This window comes from Acanthaster planci, linkage group LG02 (assembly GCF_054643075.1).
Source record: "Acanthaster planci isolate LZ-2023a linkage group LG02, COTS_SCS, whole genome shotgun sequence".
Classification (NCBI taxonomy): Eukaryota; Metazoa; Echinodermata; class Asteroidea; order Valvatida; family Acanthasteridae; genus Acanthaster; species Acanthaster planci.
The window spans coordinates 15,792,862-15,819,573 of NC_141778.1; the positions used below are offsets into that span (position 1 = coordinate 15,792,862).

General features: G+C 41.6%; 1 protein-coding gene and 1 long non-coding RNA gene across 4 annotated transcripts in view; both read right to left on the minus strand.

Annotated features, from left to right (window-relative positions):
• The window catches only part of LOC110973235 (uncharacterized), a 146,985-nt gene that overhangs the window by 81,621 nt on the left and 38,652 nt on the right, over positions 1 to 26,712 (minus strand). Inside the window, exon 3 of one of the 3 annotated variants that reach the window (XR_015424456.1) lies at positions 16,201 to 20,230. The exons of the other annotated variants lie outside the window; for them this stretch is intronic. This is a non-coding gene — a long non-coding RNA (uncharacterized LOC110973235). Of the gene's footprint in view, positions 1 to 16,200; positions 20,231 to 26,712 lie in introns of those variants that run through there. 3 annotated transcript variants of the gene reach the window in all.
• LOC110973234 (BTB/POZ domain-containing protein KCTD8-like) lies at positions 21,758 to 25,688 on the minus strand. Its single transcript, XM_022223904.2, has one exon. It carries the CDS (start codon positions 25,074 to 25,076, stop codon positions 24,336 to 24,338), a length of 741 nt encoding a protein of 246 aa, XP_022079596.1. The 5' UTR covers positions 25,077 to 25,688; the 3' UTR covers positions 21,758 to 24,335.

The following is a 26,712-nucleotide window of genomic DNA, read 5'->3' on the forward strand; positions in this document are numbered from 1 at the left end:
GAAGTGCTATTGAAAAATACCCTGTATTAGGTAAAGTGATAGTAGGCACTAAATACCCTTACTGATCCTGGCTTGTCATGGATAGTTACATTGTAGATTTTTGACTCAAGGAATGAACAGATGGCTGATGCTTGTGGTGGATAAGTTAAATCAAGGATTTGATACATTTTGTAGCAATGGTCAACTGCACCCAGCAAGGTCTTCCCTTCTATGGCTCTCCTCTCAGTGATCACGAAGGCCTGCCCATGTTTCTGGAACTTCCCCTGAGAACAAGTACAAACGATGGCTTCTTGTAGATCCCTGAATGTTGTCCAGAAAGCACTCCAAATTAGTTCCCTCCTGAAAAAGATTTGACAATGCCCAAGCTGTTATTGCCTTGAGACAGAGTGATATTACGATTGCAAATATTATGCACTTTCCCATGGTAGTGGGGGCAAAAAGCGCGCATGCAGACCTCATACCTTGATAGAGAATATATTTTTCATCCAAATTCAACGGCAATACGGCTAAAAAAGATCCACTGGTGCCTATCCAGGGGAAAGAATGAAATGCCATCCTATGTGCATTTGCAGAAGGTCTATAAACAAAGCACGATGGAAAATGTTTATTTTGGGTAATGAATGACAACATTCTCACAGATTTCTTATAGCATTGTGAGTGAATGCCATCATTAAAGTCACTGTCAAAACTATGCTTGAATTACCATGGGCTGCACAGGCAATGCCACAAGGCATTAAGTCTTCAAAATGTGTGTGACAGAAATAGGTCATGGTACAAAATTAATATCCTGTTTTTAAGTGAAGACTGTATATCACCAAAGCGTAGCAATGCTTTAAGAAGATTACAAAAACTGCGAAGTGCAACCAAACACACATGCCAGAATAGTGCCTCGGTAATTAAATTTGAATAGTTGTTTGTTTTCATGCAAGCGTACAATCTATAGCAATTCAGGGCATTTGCTTCAGGCAGTGCAGTTTTCACTCCGCAATTTCCCCTTATGTAGTATCATAAATTGCAACTTTTCCAACTAGGCCTATATGTTTTTAAATAATCTTCGATGATTTGTACTCTTAAATGTAGCTAACAGCCTACTTTATCATAAGACAATGATCAGACCTAGAATTATGATCCCTCCAGTAAATCATGGACCTTCCAGTCATTCAACTTTGAAATAAAAAAGATTTAAAATTTCCATCTTTCCAAGACTGTACAATTTTTCAATTGTCAATGGAATGAGTCCGAAGTGAAAAAAGAGAAATCAACAAAGGCAAAGTAACATGCCTGATTTTCTTATTCATTTTTCATCACCTAATACAGTAAAACCTACGTAGCCCTTTCCATGGGGATCCCTTAAACATAGAAATGCATTCACGATAGACTGAACCGTATCTTTCTTTATGTTGGAGCTTGGCCTGATAAAAGAGGAAAAGGGTCTTGAAATGATTTGAATGGTAAATGTAAGCAGTAACTACAAGCAAAGAATTCAAGTTTACATCTCAATCACTGCTGGTTCCACAAGCTATTTGGGATTGTGGCACAATCAGAGCGCAGACGATGCGCAAGTGGTGCTCGGCAGTATGTGTTAGAAAAACAACACCTGCCGTATAGATAGCGATATTTGCGGGACGGCTGTCTTTCGAATGGGTAGCTGGGTAATTTCCAACTATTTCTGGATGAAAAACTTTCCATACATGTTACCCTTGGAGGCATGAAAAACTTTTGACAGTTTATGTTTGTGGAACCTGGCAGTCAACGATAAATGACACCATGAAGGGAGGTAAGACCTGACGTGTGCTGTGCTGTAGGCCAAAAGATTGTTAACGTGATCGATGGAAAGAATATGTCTTTTTCACATGAACATGAATCACTGAAACAAAGTCGTGGAAAGACAATCGTTACCTTTAAACTGGGGAATCGGGGACTCCAAATCCCACTTTATTAGGAAATCACCAATTGTCACATCAGCTATTATGCCAAGGGAATCGCCCAAATCCGAATTCCACTATGAGTCGATCGACCGACCACTGCACTATCAGCATGAGATCCAGCGCTCGCGCCACGCAGTAGTCGCCTCGACAACATTTAGCAGTGTTTGGCATCATTTTGCTCAATTTGACTCACTATTTAAAAGCATATCCTTATTTTGTGTACCAAGTTGTTAGCTAAACTTGACCTAGTGGTGGGGAAATATGTTTTTATACACTTTTCTTGCGTCAACATTGGACATTTTTTAGTAAAGCATCAAAAGGTCAAATTTACCTTTTCAGGGGTACCCGCAAAATTACACCTGAACCCATTATTGGCCATAAAATTACTCAACTTTCGTACCCAACATACTTAGCCAACAAAGATTTACACTTTTTTTTTAGAGTGTAAGAGTATTTTGATAATACATAAGAATTTGATACTTGTATAAAAATACCTAAATATCTTCAAGAAATATCTAGGTCCAAATTCTGAGCATTCTAATTTGTAAAGGTTTCATATTTGGATCAAAACGCAAGCTGACGTTTTAAACATAAATGCTCGGTTTAAGTGCTCAGTCAATGCAGCCACAGTACTTATCAGGCCTCATTAACTTTACCGTATAGGCCCACCATCTTTATTTGGGCTCACTCATGGACGTGGAAAATAATTTACCCTACCTTTGCGAGCCGTTAACTCTTGAGTTTTTAATGCATTATGTCACTTCCCTACACAGCAACACCTTTTCAGCACAGACTAATAACAAACCTAGCAGCTTCCATTTTAAACAACGCCCATAGAGCTTGCAAAAAGTAAATGAACATAGCCAAAATGTCACTCGGCCGAGTGTTATTTTATTATTACTTTGGAGCTCATGTATCTGAAAACTGTGCATAGTTTGCTTTTCTAAAATGGAATTTCTTACTGTTTTCCCTCAGGACGATAGACGATGGCGGAGCATTATGCATGAAATGTTAGATCCTGTTTATTCGTAGGGTAGAGGCCAACAACAAAATCACCCACGAGTAAAACCAAACCTACTGCTATTAATTTTTTTTTTAAATTCTGATCAGGTGCAATAATACGTATGAGCGAATTCTTTTCTCCTTTGTAATTTTTTGTTTCCTTTTCATTCCCAAACAAGCCAGCGAGACCATTGTATTGGTACTGCAATTAGGTTGCAGGTCGATCCTCCTAATTGCCGGTAATTACATGTACTTTCAATACCGATCACGATGATAAACGGGGAAATCCCCCATTTGTCAAGGTGAAAAAATAGAGGCGCACGATGCAATGAAATTTGCTGGCCATTAGTTACTGCTGCTTAAGTACAATGCATCAAGGACCCTTGATAATTGACGGCACCACCTGTCACGTACACAGGTGGTGGCCAGTGGTAATGGTATACCCTTGGTCTGCAGTGTAGGATTTATGCTTTTTGGTTTACCATCTCGAGACGGAAAAATAACGGTGTTACTGGCACTGTTTAATTTCTGCAGTTATGCACCGGTCATTTGTAACAGGAGGCCCCCCGGCCTTTTTCAACTTTTGTGTATCCGTAAATTTGCAAAAAAGAAATAAATTCTTTGAATCTACATGCAACTGCCCTGGAGTAGTCAATTATTCGAGGCCCGCATTGTGCACAAAGGTTTACCTGTAAAATCAAAACTGCACTGGACAATGTGGCAAACGATACATCGAAGACAGCCGTCGGCGGTACTCTGCGCAAATGAAAACGCACGCTTTTAAATAATCAGATAAAAAAGGCCTCCAAAAATACAAACCGCGAGGTGTGATATATCATGCATGATTATGGGTCGAAACCGACACTCAAACGTTGTATATTATGACAAAAAAGGCAGATAAGGCCTGGTGCTAAGCTTCCAGCGTTTCTGGACTTCGAGTCCTCGGTGATCAAACACACTTATTACCGGTAGTACCCAGTACTTTTACTGTGTATTCTATACACAGAGTGGCTGCCGCTTTCTAACTTGCCAGTCGTTATAATCACTTTAGTCTAACAGGTTCGTGTTGGTAACATATTTTTTCATCACACTCTTCACACTTTACCTATCTCACCTACCGCTCTCGTCACGACCGTGAAACCCGATTCCTTAGTCTATCACAGCTAGGGATCGAGACATAATTCGTCGACGGTATTATAATATCCACATACGCTATGATTACACATGGGTAGCTTGGAAGATATGTAGTGGAACAGGGGGGGGCATAATACTGATCTCATCTCACATCGAGAATTCGTAACATCGAGGAACAATTTCAAAATCCTCTTTGTTCTAGTTTTATGCTGGAGTATTGGCGACTAGAGGCAATATTTTGGTCGTTTGAAGAGAAAAGGGCACCTAATAAACTAAACTGGAACGCAGGAAATTCAAGTTGCCATGGTAACGGCCTTGGAAGGAAACCTTTGATATAAAGGTCCAGAAGACACGGCTACGCGTCCTCTGCTGATGACGTTCCTCTGTCAAGCGGCACGTTTAATCCACACTAATGTAATTATTCCAGGACCTTAACCAGCTACTGACTGCCCGCTGATGTACACCCTCATGCCCCCAAAGTCCCTGGAATTAGTTCCCGAAATCAGATCACGGGTGGGATAGTACGTGATCAATCGTCAGGACGCACACGCCCGGGCTGAAGTGGCGAATGATTTCACCTTGGTGCTGTTGACTTTACAGTTGACTGTTTGAAGTTGTAAGTTTTGTATCTGCTACTTGATAGAGCTGTTTTTGCAGTTATCCTTTGACTTTCAGTAGATTCGTTGGCACAGATGGTTCGATCAAAATTCTGCTGGTGATTCCTCTCTCTGTGGTTGATTACAGCTGATGTCCCCACATTAATATTCAATATTAATGTGGGAGCGTAATATCTGACAAACAAATATTTGACATTCAATATGAGCGATGTCTCGTGAGATACACGGGAAATATAGAAACGGCTTGACTAGCGTAGCAAACGAGTCATGACTGTAATTTACAGTCACACACCGTGAAATTAGAAAAAATTGTAAGACGGCTGTAGAAGACGAGATCCTTTAAAGGAGTGTCCCTTTTCAGGTAAAGCGCATATTGAAATATTTATGAAATACCTCTACAGAGCAAAATGCAAGGGACAAACTTCATGGCCGTGACACAAAATCAACACACTACTTCTTTAACTCTCTGACGAGAGATGACAAGACGGCAAGACGACCGATGAGCGAATGATGCAGACTCCGGCTAGGATGAAGACTTGTCATGTCGTCTGTGCAAGGGTCCTTCGTGAGAAAAGCCTTAAATTAACTCGGATGGACGTGGACAAGATCGAATATTTAAGGAGCTGATGTAACACACATGAAACGAAAATGTGGATGACATCAAAGTATGTTATCATTAGCCGCAATCGTGAAGGCTAGAGTTATTTGCACGAAACGCTTGGTAGCAGCATGGTTTACAGTAAGTATTCCTTTTTGCGCTCTTTTCGAAGGAGAGGTGACGTTGAAAGGCGCTCTGGTTGCATAACACGGATGTATGTTTTACAAGTGTTTAAAGGAGCATATTCAGCAACGAACATGCTGTAAAATTCAGGACAATTTACCCTGATAATATCCATTATTGCTTGTAACTCATTTCCCAACATTTTTCTTGCATGTTACAACATGTGCTGTTTTCCCAGAATGAACGTGGACTTGATCAAACCAATTATCATACCAAAATGGAGGCGGGTGAAAACAACCTTGATCTACTGAGGTCTAGAGAATATTTCATGTGAATTACACTGCAGTGTAAGTGTTTATGTTGTTATGCAAACCTTTGTGTTTCCTCCGATCTCACAGACTGAAGACGCAAACGGACTGAAATCCCCCCCCCCACCGAATCCGCTCCAAGACTCGTCAGCGGAATTTGTCAAGCTTTTTCCGAACCAGTGATTCCCTAGACGTGGTGCGGAGGACTACAGGTTTGCACTGCCCGGCTGCAGCGCACTTGCAGAGGTCCCGCTCGGGTAGAAATATGGTACTTTAATATACCTCTACTGGCCCACTTTCCCAGCACGACAGAAGGTGTACCATAGCGAGCTGCTGTGCGCGGGAATGTGTTCTGGGCAAATGTGGGACCTTGTGTTTGGCAGCTCAGGTCTAAGTGATTGTTTATGGTTTCTGCCGATCATAAAAGTTTGTAACAATGTCACACAATACTGCATAAGGCCTAAAGAGTCTAAACCACATACGGTAAACCCCTATATTATTAACCGAATGAATTCACTGCTGTTAATAATTGAGACTTTTCACGGCAGTTGCCATTGTGCCAAGCGTGCCGGTAATACATTACAGTAGGCATAAGAATTACATTATCTGGGGTCGTGGCCATGAAAAGATGGGAAAAGCAGGTCAAGCTGGTTTGCGTGGAGTGTGTACGGGCAAGGATTAATGTGGAGGATGTATGTGGATGATTTTTTTCTCTTTGTTGGTTTATTGCCTGTTTTAGAAGGTCGGGTTTTATGGTTATTAAATTTCATTGTTTTGTCATTGAATTGTGAGGTTGGGAACAACTCTCACTTCAAAGCGTTATGACTTGGGCGTATAGAAGGGCACGTATCACATGCGATGATACCGTATATTACTGCCACAGTTCTTATCTTGGTATTTTGCAGTCTAGTAAAGGCCTCGTTTATTTAACAGCAGTAGATAGTCGGATCATATTTATACTAACTTACAAAAAAACCACAAATTTACTCCTTGCGACGCGCCAACGATGTTAGACAAAACAAAAAAATTAAAATGTAGGGCTCCGGCTGTTCGCTATGAAATAAATTGTTTGTATTTGCTCTGTTTTGTTCCTTTTTTCAAAACTCAAACTAAGCAATTAAATCTAGCTATAGGCAGGGAAATCGCCCTTTCCTTTGTCTCTTTTCGAATGTGGTAAAAAAGCACAAATGGGTATGCAAGATTACAACGGGAGTTATCAAACATATTACCTTCAATATGTTTATATTAAAAATGACGCTTTCACAGCAGTATTTTGTTAAGGACTGGGTACGGAGAATTCACTGCAGAAATGCTTTTTTAAATTTGAGTCATAGAAGTCGTTTACGAGAACAGATATAATGCCATACGTGTACTCTGTCGGTTTGGCAGAGTCTACGGCGCTAATAAAACGTTGAACCAAGCAAAAATTACCTTGCGCATAATCCCTGTCATAATGAGGCAATTCATTATTGACCATTGACAGTGAGCATTGGCCTTCGTGCAAAGGCCTTGCAGGGATGTATGGTGTTGAGAGAATATCTACGGTGTGTTTTGATAATGAATTGTATTGAACCTGTGACCTGATGAAGTCCTGAGCTGAGAGACCTCCTGTTAGATAACGTCGATCAACGTAGCGGAGGAAGACCGCGCGAATCGCGCAGTCGACCGTTACCCTCACGTATCCATTTTCGTGCCTCCCCTAGCATTTTTTTCCCGACTCTCTTTGTTGTTAAAAGCATTTGAGAAAAATGGAGATCAATTTGGCGCGTGGGGGACCGGACGCGGGCCGGGAAGCCAACGCAGGCGCGAATGGATCTTCATGTTTGCCGTAATGGACTTGCCTGACAAGTCGGGCATGTTTCCTCAATCGACCCCGTAAACACGCCGTGGGCCTCGTTGCTTCAGTCAACCAGCTGCTTGCAATCTGATGAATCCACAGCACACGCTCTTAGTTTGTAGAGATGTCAATAAATAATTACGAATCTAAACTAAGACCGGGCATTACCACTAAAACTTGCAGGCAATGAACCAGGTGCATGGAAAGGCGGAGAAAAGCATTGGTATAACATGGAAAAGGAGGATACCGTGAATGGCATGTCTCATACTTCAAAATTGCCACGACATTAAACATGCAAAACAGGAAAAGTTTATACTCCAAGGTTTACACTAAAGTTGATGCAGTTGGTCTGAGTGAATCATATCAGTCCTATCAATTTATACCAATCTTGGTTACAAGTTTGCGGCTCTGTCTCCAGGTTTCAGTTTAAGTTTTAAAAGTCGACAGACTTACAGGGACCCGAATCGTAGACTTACTAACAGCAGTAATTGCTCAAACATGAACGACTCGATTGTGAAATTAGGGCGACTCCTGAAAACGGGACTCTGGCGGGGCAAAGCGGAGTATCGACCAGACAGCCCCAGTCCCTGTTTATCTACAGATGCATCCATCAAGGAATTACGTAGCAGAGGTTGGCACCAGAAAGCAATAAAGCCTATATTGATTACATGCAAGGAGATAGAAATGGATGGCAAGATAATGGAAATATTATGCCACAAAATTCCTCCCAAGAAACCCTTACACTTGATGAAAGCAACGGTCTATCTCTCTCTCTAAATTATTTTGTATTCGAAGAGTGATGAACAGAAACCTGAATGAAGTCACAGACTGTTGAGCCACGTTTGCAATAACAAGGAGAGGTCCGTCTCTATAAGAACACTGTGCCTTCCTTTAAACAGATAGAAGTATGTGGATTTTGATTTAAAATATTAGTGTATTTGTGTTTAACTACACTTTGCGGAACGTAAATAACTAGTCTGTTTTGAAGCGTAAAACCAGTTAATATTAACTTAATTATTAATTAGCAAGAGTCTGGAAAGTGTATAATTCACAATGTTACAAACACCCTCTAATTATTACGAATAACAACGCTACAAATTCGACACAAACAAGACAAACTTTACAAATTTTACAGTGTTTCAAAGAATATTCGTAACTGAAAGGTAAAGTATAAGTCTACAGGCCTACGTCCAAACGTCCATCTGGCATATGAAAGACTTAAAAAAATAAACTATATATGCTAGAAACTTATCCGCGACCTCAAACACCTTGCCTGACATTCTTGGCTTGGCTGCAATTTTTCAGTGAGGAGTTTCATGTTCTTCATATAACTGTGGGAATAACGCCATGCATTCTTAAACTTAGTGAAGACAGACTTCGAACCCGCCACTTCAAAAATACCGTCAATTTTTTGCCGGCTATTTTTCTTCAAAACAGGAATTTCCAGTTATATGATTTTTTTTTCTGTTTTATCAGCCAATCAGATGCTATAAATTCATTTATGCTTCGTGGGCATGTTTCTATCGCCAAAAGTCACAGTGATAGCAATATTGGCATCGTTACAAAACTTGAAGGCGACAGTAAAATAATAATAACCCAGAGGCTTGAGGCCAATGGCAAGCCCCGTTTGTCAATTATTCTCCCTACTCAGAAGGACATAGAAGCTATATCGCTTGACGTCAGTGGCATTGTATGTTTTCCATTTTATAGTAATTCCGTCGGTTATTGAAGACAGAATCTTGATTAATGATCCTGCTCGTGAATCAAAGCAGGCATGCGCACATCACCTACTGCATGTCGCCAAAAAACTACTGTTATTTACAGCAAGAAATTGGGCGTTTACGACGTTATCACTCTCTGTTTTGGCTCCTCAAACTTAAAATAGTGCAAAATATTATAGCGCAGAGGTTTCGGGGGCGAGTACGTCACCAGTGACTGCTGTGAGATGCTCGAAACCTATGGTTTGATGAACCAAAATACTGGCGAATCTTCTCATTTGCCTTTCATGGCTCCGGTTTTCTTTGCAGAGGCTAAAAAAATCAATAGGCTCCCTTATAGTCTGTTTACTTTTGTGAGGCATTCTCTGTCATTGCCGCAGTAATGGCACATACAGCTGCAGCCCTGTATACTACCTCGCCACAATGACTAGAACACACCACTCTATAAGTCAGCTGTAGAGGATCACATGGGACGACATACAAAGCGGATAGCCCAGCAGGCAAAGTAAACCCTGTAACCGTGAGGTGTACGAAAACGGGGGGGTGGGCAACGAGAACTTTGATAGCACACAGAAACCCCAATGCTTGTTATGCACGTCCTTTGTTGTGAGATTGCCACGCATTGTCAATTAACAGGCTTTGCCTATTGCCCGGTAGGGCCTACAAAGAACTCGTACCAAATGCTAACCAAACACTGCACAGGTACCTTCGGCCTACGGAATACTAATCTAAGACAGCACTAGGGTCTACAGAGGACTTAAACCGACCCTGTACGCACGCATTTCGTTTTCCCCCACTAGCAGTTAACGCTATACTTCACTGATATAATGACGATGACACCTTCAAGATGGCTAAGAGATTCGGACTACTTTGAGAGATCTTTAGGTCGGCAACTGCCACGATCACGGAACTCCTCCAGTTTCCGAATTCTCCGAAATTATCGAGATTTCCCGAACCCGCTTCGTTGATTTATAGGTAGCATCATCAATATTTACGAACATTTGGTCTATAAATTGCTTTTCTTTTCAGATGAAAAGCACCAAAATGCAAAATAGTTGCGTTCTGCTCCATTTTTTGCGGTCGACGGCTATCTGCTATCAATACTACTGATATGGCAGAGAACCACCCTAACAGTCCACACAATGCTGGTTTACATGTACATGTAGAAGCACATATTGACCCAACATCCACTTGTCCTCAATACTTTCCTCCATCAACTGAGGTTTATTGGTACCGTGAATGAAGGCTCGTGTATGGCGTGCAAAGTTAACATTTAATGCGCGTATACAGATATCTCTATTCCTAATAGAGATATCTCTATTGTACGCCCTGTTTTAATAGAGATATCTCTATTATGTTTCCGGTTCCGCACACTGATTCAACAGAAAGGTCATTGTAACGTAACGCACAGAATTTCACTGAGCCGGAGGGTTGTGTAAAGGTTCCTAATGTAATCAACCATGGGAATACAAGTACTGGGACATGATTCAAAACCCCTCAAGATAATAGGTTTTTCAAGATAATAGATTTTTAAACACAAAACGGAGAGGGTGACCTGCTGACCTTGGAAGCGGTAACTTAATAGAGATATCGCTATTGTGCAATCGAGATACCTCTATTGCGCCATAGAGATATCTCTATTAAGAATAGAGATATCTCTATTCCTAATAGAGATGTTCCTAATAGAGATACCTCTATTAATAACATTCCTAGTAGAGATATCTCTATTAATAATGGCGATATCTCTGTTAATAACGGAGATATCTCTATTCCGTGAATAAATGCTAACTTGGCACGTCCAGGAATAGAGATATTTGTATTTCGAGATTAACTGTTAAATTTGCACGCCATACCCATGCACGCTCTTTGGCCTGATCGAAACCAACCCATGGATGCACATCAGACTCCATTGACAGATCAGTCCTTTCGGCTCGCCAGCTCCAAATTATAATTATCAGGGACAGCCAGCCAGCGGTGAAATTCTTCAATGTACGTGGCATATATTACCCATTTAGAAGGGAGCCAAATAATCACTTCACTGTTAGTCTGACACGCGGTTACCCCCCAAAAGAGTGTTCCGTATATGAATTTCAGGCCTGATCTATATGCTTTTCACCACGAATGGACAAGGCAGAGGTACAAGATTTTTTAGTGATTCAAGCGCCGTAGGCGAATCAATGCCTAATTTCATTTCATTTTGTGAATGCACTTTACTGTGACATTATTGTTGCAGCCACTTTTTATATTGGCAAATGCAAGATTGCCATCAGCTCAAAGAAAAGAAAAAAATCCCTTTTGTGGTCGCCAGTAGTTTAAACAGCTGGGGCACAGCAAAGAGTTGTAGTTATGGCTTTAATTAAGTGTCCCTTTCCCATTCAAGAGTTTCGTCACGTTGTATCGCAGAGTGGCCTTTGGGTGTATGGGTGTGTGTTGGTCAGTGGTTGCCCCCACTGCTTCATGGATACAATCGCTGACAAAACATCGTCATTGCGGGTACATGTACCTAAAAACCACACCCACTGTTTTTACAGATCACCCGATTGCAGCCTTCATTGGAGCATATTAAAACGAATGGTGCTTATCGTTTTACCAACTACAAACATGCACCTACTTGTGCATTTTCCATTCGTAAAATAAAAATCGGTTTCTACGCGTTTAACGGAGACTACAATACGTGCAGTGATAGTTGAGGTGGAGGTTTACTCGATGTTAGTCTTTTGTTCAACATCAAAAACGCCTATCGAGTTTTATGTATACATTGTAAATGACCAGAAAACGATTGTGAAGACATGCTATCATGCATTGAAAGTAAAACAGAAGAAAAATCTTTCTTTTTTTCTTTGTGCATTCAAACTCTTGCGTGAAATTCGGATACTTGTTTGACTCTTCAATTGTGTCACGAAGCGCTTGTTTGTTTCTTTTGGTGCATATTACGACGCCAAATTGTTCTCGTTCGATTGGTGATCACTGGTGGCACGATCTGGTCAGCTAAACAAACACTTCAGTCCGTGTTTACCGTCCAGCCACGCCGTGGGATCGCCAGACCAACTCTCTCGGCAGCGCAGTCTTGACCCCTTGTACGTCGTCATCCGTTCGCCCCTTACCGACCCTGGGGCAGGTTATCTATATCCCTGGTGTCTTCATCATCCGCCGCTCATTAGGCAGGTCAGATCCCGGCGCATGGTCTGTCTGTGACGTCGAGCACGCGGAAAAGCGCCGCTGCATATTACAGACGCGTACGTACACGCGTGCCGGAAAGCCGACAAAATCATTCCGGCATCCAGGACCGGGCCTTTTGTGCCGACGTGATTCGAGCTGTGGAGTCATGCTATCAGATAAGCTGCCCGTGGTCACGATAGTGCACTGCTTTGTTTGGGGGAGACAGAGACGCTATATCCCTGGAAATGACACGGTAATTCAGCTTAATTTTCCCGGGGGTGTCAAGTTTCACAAGCAAATCGAACCTGCTCGGACGACTGCCGTCATAATACGCGCATGCGCTCTGCCCTAAGGGCGATCATAAGCTTGAGAAAAGTGGTATTTTTTCAATAACACGTTTCGGTGGTTTCCATTCTTTAAAATTGTACAGTTGCTATGTCTTCAAACTTATGTCTGAAAAAAAAAACAAATGGAGAAATCTACTGCTAAATTAGAAATATGTAAAAGTCATTTAATTCAGGTCTTTGAAGAAGAAAACTGGGAAAAGGGTTTTGAAACGACAGAAAATAACTGCTTGAGACGTCTACAACACTTACGGGCTCAGTGATCGACAAGACGGATGCATGGCCCGGGCCGAAAGATCGAACCCTTGCTGCCGACAATGCGCAGGGGATTCCATGTGCACGCGCTGATTTTTTTTCATCTGTCTTGAATCAGCATGGTCACCTGACACCGCAGCCGGAAGGGTAATTGGATAACCGGAAGGTCCCGGCGTTTCTACCCTCGTGCGCTGTACTCACATGTCTCCTTTCAATTTCGTTTTCTCCCATTCTTTCGTCTCTTTTCATCGTGATTCTGCGTGAAGTTCTTCCCCCTTTTTGTAGATAACCTGTCTTTTTTAAGGGGGCGCGATTCTTTTTTCCTCCACCAAACATCCCTTGCTGTTATCCATGATATCCCTCTGTATCAAGTACCATTTTGGAATGTTCAAGAACCTATTAATTTCCCCTGAAGTTGAAAAGGAATCCGAACGGGACTTTTTCCAAGACAAAGGGTTTTGGCACCTCATTTGATACTCGTTTATTCTGAATGTTTCACGACAGGGACATCCTCGGTCCTTCAGCCATATTTTTCAACTTCTCTTTTTCTATTCCAAACACAAGTCACTGGTGTACCCTTTTTAGCTAAAAGACTCAAACATAGCCAAAAGGCTGCTGTAAGTTAGAATCAAGACGTAAACCGTAGCCCGATTAACCTCCATCGAACACACAATAAAAGTTGGCATAATCGAGTGTCGCATTGTTTTGTACGGACCAACTTACAGAAGTTGGTCGCATCGCTGGTTATCAATAGCCGTGCAACACTCAAATAATCAGGACATAACGAATTTGCAGTGATATATAGTATCAGAAAGGAACAAGGCGTATCACAAATCAATGGCTGGACGCTGACTGCATATTTTCGACGGCATTGCTCTTTTCGTACCGAGCCTCGAAGTGTCCATGCAATGAATGTTTCTGAAGTGTATGAGAACTGTTTCAAAGCATTTGGGAGTTAAGTGTACTGAGAAGCGCCTTTTTTAACACTAAAACTGGTCCAAGCTTTGATATAAATCAAGGAAGACACTGTTCAGTTAACATGTTTTTATGTTAAAACTTTGTAACCCCAATTTCTTACATTTGCTTGCTTGCGTTTTGCAAAACACTAACCCAGTTATAAATTGCCAGAAAAATGTAAATTTACGACAGCAAAATAAAACATATTCCAGTTTGTTTTAAATTTGTGTGCACAAATCAATGACACAAATCAGTGACTGGGGTACCATCGCAGTTTTGCTTTTGTATTCAAATTCGCAATGGCAAAAAAAGACTGCAATGTACAGATTAAAATAGCAAAACAAAACTAAAGGTGCAGTATCGAGGTCTGTAGTAAAATAGTCGTATTACATAATTGTTCCCTTTAATGAGTTTCTTGTTGATTCTTGAGCATTTTGACAGCTTAAAGAGCCCTGCTGTTTTACCAAATGTACAATTACTAAGGCAAGGGTGGTGTGAAACTTTAATGGCAACGCAAGAGAGAAATTGCTCATCACAGAAGTCATGGTGAGAATAATTCACGACGATAGTCACAATACGTCTCGACAAATGTCGCAAATTGTGTTGATGATATAACCTTGGGGTCTTTTCCAGTTAGTCAACGGAAAAATGACTTTTAAAAGAGCCAGAATTTTTCAGACCATCTCACAGCCGGGGTTGGAAATCCCCCTGAGAATTCGGCTGCCCCACACCCGATTTTTTTGTAACCTTCATATGGCGTAGTTGTAGAGTCACTCATAAGTAACTCCATGCAGTTTCAATTCGATCCCGCATAGGATTTATTTTTACGGTAATTTAAAATTGGTGACCTCAAGTGTATCTGCATGCCCGAGTGCACTGCGCACATCAATGGACAAGTTGACATTTTTGGGCCTGACCTATCACAGAAGCATAGGTGTGTCGCGAGAATGGTGCGTCCAATTTTCAAAATATTGGTATCAAAGTGATGGCCAGAAATCACTCCAAAACTCCTGAAAACTTAGCGATGGAAAAAAAAAGCAATGTGACGATATCCATAGAAAATGTCGAGGGCAGGGTCGCATCCGTCCACGGCTGTTTTAGGATTAATGGCTAAGCAAAACACTACATAATTTCCCGTGGTAATTAAGAAATGCCACTGATGGCAGGGAACAATGATTTAAAAGTAATTATATTTTATATAATTGGAAGGCTCGGTGTTTAAAAAAACCTTTGAACCCCGAATTTTCAGCCACATGATATGGGTATGTTTGCACTTGTTCGCTCTAGGATGATTCTGTAAACAGACTATGGTGAGGCTTACTGGAACAGTTATTTCTACGACGCTTTTGTTGCAAGGAGACTGCTCCAATTTCCATCCGAAAAAAATACGTAGAAACGAATACATTTAAAATGGCACGCTCTACTGTCGATGCAAACAAATTGAGATTATTATTGGAATATCTGGCAGAGTAGTGCTCGCTCGGTTGGGTCTGACATTTAATGTTCCGTTCCCTAGCGATGCCGAATAACCAGCGTCCCTTTTCTTCTTCCTCTTGATCAGAGCCGGTCCGGGGAAACCGTGTAATTCCGCGGCCTTGAGGTTGACATAAGTGAATGCTGCAGCTTGTGTGCTCATGGACGAGCTCGGTCGGGCAGCTATCGACCACTCTGCCAGCCGCGCCAGCCATGCATGTATAGTGCGATAAATTATTCCTAACCAATATGCCCGAAACACCCTCACATTTTCGGCGTCTGCATCTGTTTATTTATATATTTTGCCTCAAGTACATACAACATGGTTGGGGATGGAACTCGGCAAGTGCTAACGATAAAAGGCATCTATGTTATATTAATCGAAGCGCTTTGGGGCTCTCGTGTAACCTTTGAAATGATAAAACCCAACGAAGCTTCAATAATTTACCACATCACCTCGAGTAAGTTTGAAGCGTTCGGTGTACAATGATAACTCTGGTTGTTTTTGTTTTTATTTGGGGGTGTTTTGTTTTAATTATACCATCAGTTTCGATCCTCAATAAAAATTGTGATGTGGTATCAAACGTATCAAAGTCTCAAATGAGAAATCCTGAAGCCAACTTAATAAGGTGAATTTTTAGATTTTTTTTTTAGATTTCATTGCCCTTTCCATTTTGAAAAGATTTGCCAGAAACGCTTTAAATAATGATATAATTTGATGTAAGCAAACGCAGAGAAACAAATATATCCGAACACAAACACAGTCTCCATTTATTTGATCCAATGATGGGCTAAACCCATTTCCATCAATATTTGAATTTGCATATGAATAAATATGAATAGGGTTTGGCACAGTTGGGTTTGCTTGAGTGTATTGTGCACGTCGACACTTGCACGTTGTACTCAACGTGTTAATTTACATAAATGATCCATAATAACTGACTGATATTAGTTCATTTATACATATACATCGAACGATACTTTTTAGGATCACCATAGCCTGCAGCAAGGAAACCAGTAATTTTCAGCAAATTTATTTAATAATAAGGCTTACATACCTGCGTAATCTCTGCCAGGCTCTGAAACTATACCTCCACTTCTACCGCGACCGCCGGTCAGTATATAATCCTGTACCCCCCCTCGGCCCACCCATCAAATCAAGCTCGGCTTTCCAATCTATTCTTTCACAAAATTGAAAGGTTGTTCTTTCATTGAAAAAATAGGGTGGATGTCGAACTAGAAACCGCATGGGGAACCAACATCTATCCCGCGGAATCCCAGGCCGGGTCAGTGATGCAATTGTTTCTGATTACATTGAAAAAAAAAGTAGATCTATAAAAATCATAGCTTTCTCAGAAGAGCGCCGGCATGACAATGACAGATTGATACAATTTTCTGGGGACAGCCACACAAAAGTTTAACCTATTTTTATTTCCACTGACAAAATCCCATTTTGAATAAAAGGGGCCAAAGTGTGAGAGGAACTGTCCAAACACAACGTCCTCGGTGTATTTGTATTGGCGTGCACATCTGCCCTGGCCATCAATTATCTTATCCGGGTCTTGATAAACACGCTGGGATGACGTCAGACATGATTTTATTTTCCCTTCAAACATTAGCCATCCTGGTCCTTACTCGTGGCGTAGTGCATTTCCCCCAATACTGATGTTGAGAGGCAAAATGTATTCTCCATTTTCATTTACAACATTGAAGGAAATAAGCACTCTTTCCAACTTACTGTTGTCTCTAATCTAATTAGAGCTCACATTTTTCACATTGGCGTCTTGCAGTTCGTGTTCTTTTATCAATTATGACCTCATAAGCTACCTTAATTTATCAACAGATATGCAATACACATTAGTACTGACATTCAAATTTACCACTGTGAACTAACATGGCTGTATTAAACTAAACTTTCAGAAAAGAAGCACTAATTTATTGCACTCTAGAAAAAAAATCAGCATACACCAACATTGACTTGCTTGTGTAACCTTCCAGACGGGAGATTCAATTTAAGAGAAATGAGTTTTCCACAATGCTCATGTTTAAAATTTTGAGCTTTTGCAAAATCGACCAAGAAATCAATCATTGTTCGCACAAACCTCTGTATGCCTTGGGCAAATTTCGTTCACAGCTGGGAAAACTCACAGCAGTTAGAATGCCACTTTCCCAGTTGTCATAAGAAGCGCACAATGAGCATAATTTAGACTACGTAAAATTATCACACTTAATACACCAGTTCCCATTAATTGTAATAAATTTCGCTTTATGTATGTATGATTTTGATGTACTTGGGATTTCATTTGTCGCCGACATTTCAATGTTTACTGTTTGTTCGTATAATTTACACCATTCGGGAGATTCTTTGGTGGTAGGATCGGCCAAATCAATTGGTCCACCTGGCAATATTCCCAGGGAAGTGATAGGCCCGTAATAGAAAGCCAGAGAATTCTGTCCGTTTACTTCATAAAATTTCCCCTCACAATCATAACAGATGTTTGTTTGCCTTCGCTGCATTTGCGCACATTAAAATTTCCCACACCGTATACTTGCGGGGAAATTTCTCTTTTTATTGCAGTCATTCGGCACAAATTACGCTCAGTACAAAACAAATAAAAAAGCCAATAATGTGTCTTAATTTAAATCGTAAGAGGTACAGCGGCAAGGACGGATCAAGGACTTTGTCCTGGGGATGTGTTAAGCTCATCAGATTTTTTATGTCTAAGTGTTCCAGACAGGTGATTATTATAATGAGCTACATTGTTACCGATGTACACATAATAACCCTTGCATTTCATCTTTATTTCATGTTATTTTTTTTGTAGGAGGGGCAGCTGACAGCCTCGATGGCGCGTACTTGCCATAATGATCACTTATCATGTACCCATGACATTCTTAATGCACTCGGTGCAAGTGTCCTACACAGAACTCTATTCAGCTTCAAGGGGCCACTCAATAGCGTTTTTTCATTTTGTTCACCACAGCGTACGGTGGCTGTGATCTGTTTTGCTTCCGCGATGCACATGCACTATTTTTTACCACGTCAGAAACACCGAGAGCCGCCCAAGGATCTCTGCTATGACCACCCTTTAAGACAAATCACAGAAAACAACGCTGCAATTAATGCATACCTGATACTGGACTTCAGCTAATTTATGTGAGAGGTTAATATCCCCCGTACGCTTGCCTGAAATTTTTCAAAACAGCAAGCTTCATGAATTACGGTGGATGTTTTTTTCCCATTCATTTGAAAGAAGGACCCTGGCGGCCGTGAAATGACGTAAGTCTCCACCCGCACTTTAATCCGATTATAAACCATCACGGAAAAAAAGCAAATAAAAACAACCACCGCTGGATTGGTGAGTCTTGGCAATTACCCGTTCGTGACAAGCCTAAGACGCCTACTAATCAAGTTACGAAATACTATCATTTCAGATTTCTCGAAAACCATTAATTTCTAGTTGTACAAACTGCTTGTTGTGGTGCATACAAGATTAAAGCATGAATGAGACGGAAATTACATTCGGAAAAAATGTAAATACCGAGAAATTTATGAAGGACTACGACGTCAACGTAGGTGTTCGAATGATACAGGAACACACATTAGCACCGCGACAAGGAAAAAAGATCATTGTATGGCTATTTAAAAAGTATGCGTACCGCACAATGGAACCAGGACACAGAGACAGCGATGAAAGAAATAATCCTTTAAAGAGAAATATTGTACAATGTATATCATTACAAGAAAAACTCAGACTCTTTACTGAAAAAAAATGAGCGAAAGGATGAGCTTCACTAGTCACATCTGCCTCAGCTCCAAATTCGTTGTGTGCCTCGATCACTGTGCTTGTAAAAATTCTGTTTTTAATTACCCGCATGGTTTGACAAAGACCATTCTCTGAAACAAAACAAAAACATATTATTAAAATGACCATGACTAACCATGCAGTTCATGAACAGGAGGAGTAGTTTTAATTATTGATACTTCGCCTTCATAAAATATTAAAAGATATATACTTATAACTGTGGTGATGAGACCTTTGGTCTACATGTACGTAGGCTATTTTTTTTTTTTTTACTGTCCGACCTTGATTAAGGGCCGCGCTGTTTCCGCGCACTTCCAGTCTAATTATCATGATTGCATTCGGTGCGGGTACGTACACGCACACGCGCTAATTTGATGCCTGTCTGCCCGCCTATCAGACGTACAGCTATTGACCATGCAATCAAACAACGGCGTTAGGGTTGTCCCTACCGTTTAGCAATGCTGCAGCTTGTCAAGAGGGCCTGGTTGGCGGACGATGCATTATTTACCGCACGTGTAGCTGAAATGAGTGCCCGCTTGGTATCATGCACTTCATGGTATTAAAATTTTCAGTCGCCAAGGAACTGCAATTTGCAGGACACGCAGGTCCCTGAATTTCAATCTATCAGTTTAATTTGCATAGGCATTACGAGCAGGGACACAAACTGGCGAAGTGTTTGCAAAGCAATGAAAACTGAAGGTCGACAAATGGCGGCAAAATATGCAGAGAGATGACAGAGAGGTGGAGTAAAGAGGTCACTGGATATAAAACAAACGGAAGAAAGAATCCAGCCATGTGAAGAACAAGAGCTAAAGGCTGGTCTAACGAGAAAACCCCGTTTTCCGTTTGGACATCCTTTTTTATTGTTCAGGGATCCACTGCAATCTCTTACCGACAGAAGCTGTCACTTATTCCTCTATGCGGTGAAACTGACGAAATTATCACCATCATCTTTAGTCCTTTTCCGGGCTCTATCATGCATTGCGATTATCAGGGAAATAAATTACAAGCTGGGTCAGCTTTAGAAATCTTGACAGGATGTGTGTAAGATATTTTAGGTGTTCAGACACCAGTCTGTGAAAACCTGTTAAATATATGATTTTCAGAGAGTGGCGTATGAAGCGCTCCATATACATCAGTTGCAAAAGAAAAGCAAACACACAAAAATATAACAATCCTTGATTAAAAGAGGACAGTGCGCTGTTAAATTATGTTGCTGGATCAGAGAGCTCAAAGGAAACAGAGAGCAACAGGAAGTTCCTGACACAAATGCACCACCTGAATTTGTAGCCCGTTTGCTACTGAAGGATTCAAATTTAATGCTTGCAGCTCGTGTTGCAAGGTAATGACTATACCAGTTAGATGTTACGAAGCAGGAAGTACCTCAGTAATAAAATGAAAAAGCCCATGGCGGAAACGTGTGTCAGGCAGAAAGCTTATCGGTTAATATCATTCTCAAGCAGGCCTCTGTCAATATGTATATCATAGAATTTCGCTGATGCAACTTGCCCGAGTAGAGGGAAGAAAAACTGGGCCTGCTCTTAATGCGGGTCGTTGGCGCAAACGCGAGTTGCCGGATTGCCCTGCCGGCCATTTTGCAAGGCGCGGTGCAGACACGACTAGGGAGGTTTTTCGTGTTGTTACAGGGTCTCGCTCAGTGCAGGTGGACGCGCGCATGCAAGCCGCTGGCAGTGTTGCAGTCCACTTGCTTGCGCAGCACTGAATTTATTAAAACACCCCAGCTCGTGCGGAGGGAGCCCTTGGCGTTGGCCAAGGCAGCCGTCGGGACATGAACCTAGAAAATCCTTTAGAATACGAGCACAGTCATGTCAATATTAAATACAGACTCGAAATATTGAGCCACTAAACAATGGCGATTTTCCTCTGGGCAAGGGATACTTCATCATGTTTGTTTTTGTCCCAATTATAGGTATAATCGACTTGACAAACCTCAGTCTGGTAAAGTGAAATACATGTTTAATTCGGACTCTCTTTAAATGCAAATTTCTCACAAATAAGTGCCTTAAATACCGACAACAACCCCCAGCAAAAATCGCATCTATCCCGGACGCAATAATGCATCACTGTACATTAACTGTACTCTGTGATTGATACATATCTAATTCACCTGCAACCTGTTTTGCAGACACCTGCTCTCAGCGCACTGAATACTACTTGCCATTAACCTACATATCTTAAAGACCAACGCTTGGCATTGTGCATACGCTTAAATCCAGTACATGTATACCTTAAAACCCTTTTTAATGGCTCTGACAAGACTGTCAAATGGTCGGACAATAAGCAATACTGATGACACCATAAAAAGGCCAGAGATTGCAAAAGATGTTAAATTCACTCCACCCCTCCCCCCCAAAAACAGTAAATCCGTTTCAAATGCGTGTTTCATACGGCATAACTTTTGGTATCTATAGGTGCAATAAGAACGATACGTTAAATCCACTTCAGCACAATATAAAAACAATGCCATGCATGTGGAGTTCTATCTCGCATTCATAATGAAGAATTTATTCCAACGAGTCGCATACCAAGGCAACAACACAATCCATTTCTATATTCATATATGCAATTATATTTCTCTCCACAACAAGTTGTTATGTATTACAATAGAAATTAAAACTTTGTTTTCATGTTCAATCTTACAGTTTCATAATTTGATGCATTTGCAATGCCTTTTGGTATACGATAAGTTTCAGTTCCAGGGACAATTCCGTTAAGTTTGTTCGCAGGAGGAAAATAGTTAAGAATTGTTTACATTGTGAGTAGCGACAATTTCACTGCAGTTTTAATCCACAGAAACAAATCCGAATTTAGACTGGCCTACTGATATGCGTAAGAGAAATTAATTTGCTAATCCCGTAAAGACATATTGCGAAGAAATGTTTGCAAACAATTTGAGACAAGTACTTCATTGGAGTCTAAGTTTTTAAAGGGGGTCCAGTTATACTCTGAGATAAGGAGAATCAGTCTCTTACAAGTAAGCAATTTTGTTGTATTTTGAAACGCTAAAGTGAACACAGCTAAAATATTTTCCATTCATTTGTTCAAAACAAGTCCCTTTAAACACCCTTTTATGCACCATAATATCGTTAAATTTGTTCTAAGGTTCAAGTTCATGTACATTATTTACAAAATTGAAAGCGTTCAAAGTAGCAAAATAATCGAATTGTTTGCAACATTTTCATGTTTTGCAACTTTAGTAACTAGTCCTAGAGCTGAATTTGTTTCAAATGAAGTGTTTTCATTTTGGGAGAGAACAGAAACAAAATGACTGATTGAAAATATTAAGAAAGAACAAGGCTGGGGGATTAGCATTCTTTGTTAAATTAGATTTTTATGACTGGGACAAACTCATAGCCTGCTTGGCGTGCTTCATCAAGAGTGCCTGCTGCAAATAAGGTTTTTATTTCTATTTCATATGATCATTTCCCGGAGTCAAGGCGTGAGCTGAAACTGCCAAAAAAATGTTCCAACCAACACATCTCACTATAGAGGTATCTGTCAAGATCACAAATGAAGGCAAAATCCAAATGTCCAAAATGGAGAAAATTATATTTGAACTTTGGCTCCAAGGGCAGATATCAACTGAATATTAGAAAATGCTGGAAGTAAGGACTGGTGGCGCTGTTATTCTCTACAACACAATTCCACTGCCATGTGGCATCTTCATGAACACTTGCAGACTAAATGACAAGTACTGACCTGTGGTATTTGCTTCTCTTTACAAGTAGCCTTTGTATAGTTGGACGATACACGGCGTACTGAAACAATACGATATAATGCCATTTCTGTCACCGACTTGTAACATGTATCGACGACAAGAAGTTGTGACAATACCAGAGAGCTGATAGGCACATTTAATTGTTAACAAGAATTACTACTTTTCCTTCATTGTGTCTGTTTATGTATTAATAAATGCAACTATGATATGTGATCGAAGAAACAACAGTCTGATTGATTCTGAGAGACTGATCACAGTTGAATGTAAGTGTGATATAAATAGTGGAATGTTATTATTTACATGTGATACTTTCGTTGCGATGCTACGGTCGTGGGTTACTTCTAGCAGTTTCTATGACGCTAAAAAAACAGGGATGCATCGTATGGTCCCCGTGGATATCAGTACTGAGCACTTGAAATGCAAGGTCTGGCTTGGTTTTTTCCGTGTACCTTTCACTCTGCTCTGTCCTAAGGGGCATGCAAACTGGCCACATACGTTTAGGCTGGTGCTTGCTGACGGGAGACTAACACGATGCCCTGGCTGGCCCTGAAAGCCAGGCATGGGCATATAATTTATACACGGAAGTGCCCACAAGAGATCCAATGCTGCAACTCGCTAAACTCGATGTTTCACCATTCGGGAAAGACTACTGCAGTTATTTACAGCAACGGACGGGTTAGATGCAGGCCTACGGTTAAACGCAAAAACTCCATCATATTGCGAGACAGCGCGGGTGGATGGAGAGGGTAGATTACAGCAATGGTGACTTCCAATATTATCACCAGCACGGAGGAGGAGCTGTTATTAAAACATATCAAGCGAGGCTTCTCGATTCCGACGCTTCCTGGCTTGATTAAAATCGTCGACTCGGATAAGCATTTTGTCACTCCGGCTCCAGTCCTGGGTAATGAAGTTGTAGCTGCACCGAGATGGGTTGCGTGCATGCAAAGGAATCCACCAATCCAACCTGCAAGAAGGATGGCCTGACGGCGTTCTTTGAACGCTTGTCACGTATGTCGTAGATTGGAGAAGAGGCAAGACTGCATGATGGGAACTTCTTTCCATTTGTCCGCGTCCCCGGAGGCAGGGTCGGTCCCAGCATGATGAAACCATCGACACTGTTTCTGTACTCGTCGGCAACACTCTGGATTTTCAACGTTAGGTCTACTACTACTTACTGGTACCCTGAAAAGAGCTTATCATTGCCAAAGCATAAGGTTTAGAATAGTTTAATGTTAGTGCAAGGGAGATTGCCAGTGTTCTGCTACGTAGCTTTTAAGACAATACAGTTTCGTGCATAAATATGGAATGATATTCGATAGCAACAACGTACATGTCTATAGACGCTGGAACACAAACTCGTTGTAATGGTGCCACTTACTTTCGTCACTCTCTGGCGGGCCAGAGCTGGTACCCGACGCACAGCAACTGATGAACTTAAAGTTGTGACTGGCCAACAGATCAAACGCTTGTTCCAGGTACACGTGTTTCAGGTAGAATCTGGCGCTGTACCGCGAGCTCATGCCGCGGTCAGGGTCGCGTGTCTCGTTCAGAGAGTCCCCGAACACCTCCCGTGCAAGCGCCACGCGGCCGCTCACCAGAATTCTCAGGATCTTTCGGAATTTGACGTCGGCCAGCCCGTCCCGTCCGAAGGCGAAGGTTCCCCGGTATCCGATGGTCAAGAATCCGGGTGAGTCAGACCTGTTCTCCACGCTGACCGAGTTTCCGACATTGTCGGCTGTGCTGTCAGCCTGAGCGGCTTCTGACAGAGCATTGGCTAGGCGCGATAGTTGGTAGTATTCCGCCTCCTGCCTCAGTCGCCCTCGCTCAGCGAAATTCTCGGGTAGCACCAGTTTTTGATTGCGCAGGTAATCTAGTATGTACTTGAAGAGCGAGCCGTCACGGTCTATGAAGTAACGACCTCGTGAATCTCTCTGCAGTGGTCCCCGGGTCCGGCCTGTGAACATCTGAGCCAGCATGGAGTCCCCTTGCTGGGTCAGCGTGGACAGGGCTGTGGTATACAGCTGCCCGCCAACATTCAATTCCACCACGGCGGGAAACTCAGAATCGGATGACATGCTGGCACACGACACGATGCAATTCGCTTGATCGTGATAATGGGAATGATCCAAACGTTCAATGGACCATCGCTCAGTACAGTCCACTCTCAATATCTGAGCGGACGCACAGCATACACGACGATTTTAACGTGAAGGTGGTTGCGGCCCAGTCACGGTCACCTTCAAAGCGCAAGTGACTCCCTAGCCTGATCAAAAACTTCACCGCGTGGGAATTTTGACAAGGATGCTGGTCGGCTATCTCCACGATAACGCCAGGACGAAAACTCATCATAACGAACGAATGGCAACACCTCCTCGTTATCCCCGACGAAGTGAAAATCCTGGGGCAGTTGCATGGTTCATGGGGGAGAGAATAAAACCGTCGGCACTGTCCTTTTCCTCCTGCCGTCTGATGATATGAACATGTACGTGAAGTGCTATTTCTCTGTACTCTGTTCCAGCACGTGGACTGCATTTAATAGCGTTAGTCATATGGATTCGTAGTCATCTATCGATACCATGGAGGACTACAACACTCCAAACTCCTCCATGCCGATATGTTTCCCTCGGCAACCGGATAATGTGCACTATGATCTGCGGACTGCCATGTTCATTGTAAAAGGTACACCTACGCAGTCGCAAACGGAAGAACACAATGTAACTTTCATGTAAAACAAAGCAGATAAGAAGAACAAGGTCTGAAATTATTTCATTGAGCCTCAAGAGTGCCCATCACTGATGAAATATATCATGTAATGTGCTTTGATTTCTTATAATAAAACAATGTGACCAGTTGTCATGTGTCTCTTTCTGTGTGTCTAGTCAAAATGTGACATAGGAATGAACATACTTGAACATACACTGGTCGCAGTGTCTGTGGCTTGGCAACAGCGATACCAATGGTCTCAAAGGTATTATTTTTCTGTATTGATTGCTGTCCAAAATTGATTCGATTTTCCGATTCACGTGGCTTTCATCCGATCCCCTGATTTCAGAGCAACGCTGGACTATTTGCACTGAGGCAATTCACACTCTCGACTTGCTGCGTTTAAATATGGAGTGCCTTCTCATACGACCTTTATTACGTGTCGAACGCAATGGAGCAAATCGGATTTGATGCGCGTGCTATATGGGGTATCTCACCGCGTGCCGATGAGAGTGGCGTGCGCGTTATTGTATCGCTAAGAGGGCCTAGGACGGATATCTACACGATGTCTTAACTCGTAGCAACGGGAATATGTCTGGAGACAACACTGAGCAGTTATGGCATACGCTGTCGAACTGCTGCGTGTTATGATGGTAAGCCTATATATATGAGCAGCATTTTACTTTTCTCGCAATTTTTTTTTTCAAATCCAGTTTTCGAGATCATTCTCGTGATGCTAATGCGGTACACAAACACCGCCAGGAATTTGGTTACATTTTTTCTAATGTCCTGGAACTTGCTGTTTATATGTACTGTTGTGTTTCAATTAACCTTATTTCAATTTTTGCATTGCCATTTTCATAACATGTTTTCACGCCTTGTGGTTTTCATGCTAATACGAATTTCCAGTTTCATGACCAAAACTGAGATGTCATACATAGGCCTACCAAGTAGAAAACTTCTAAATTCTAAACTGACATTTCTTCGGGGATCCAATGTGTAAATACA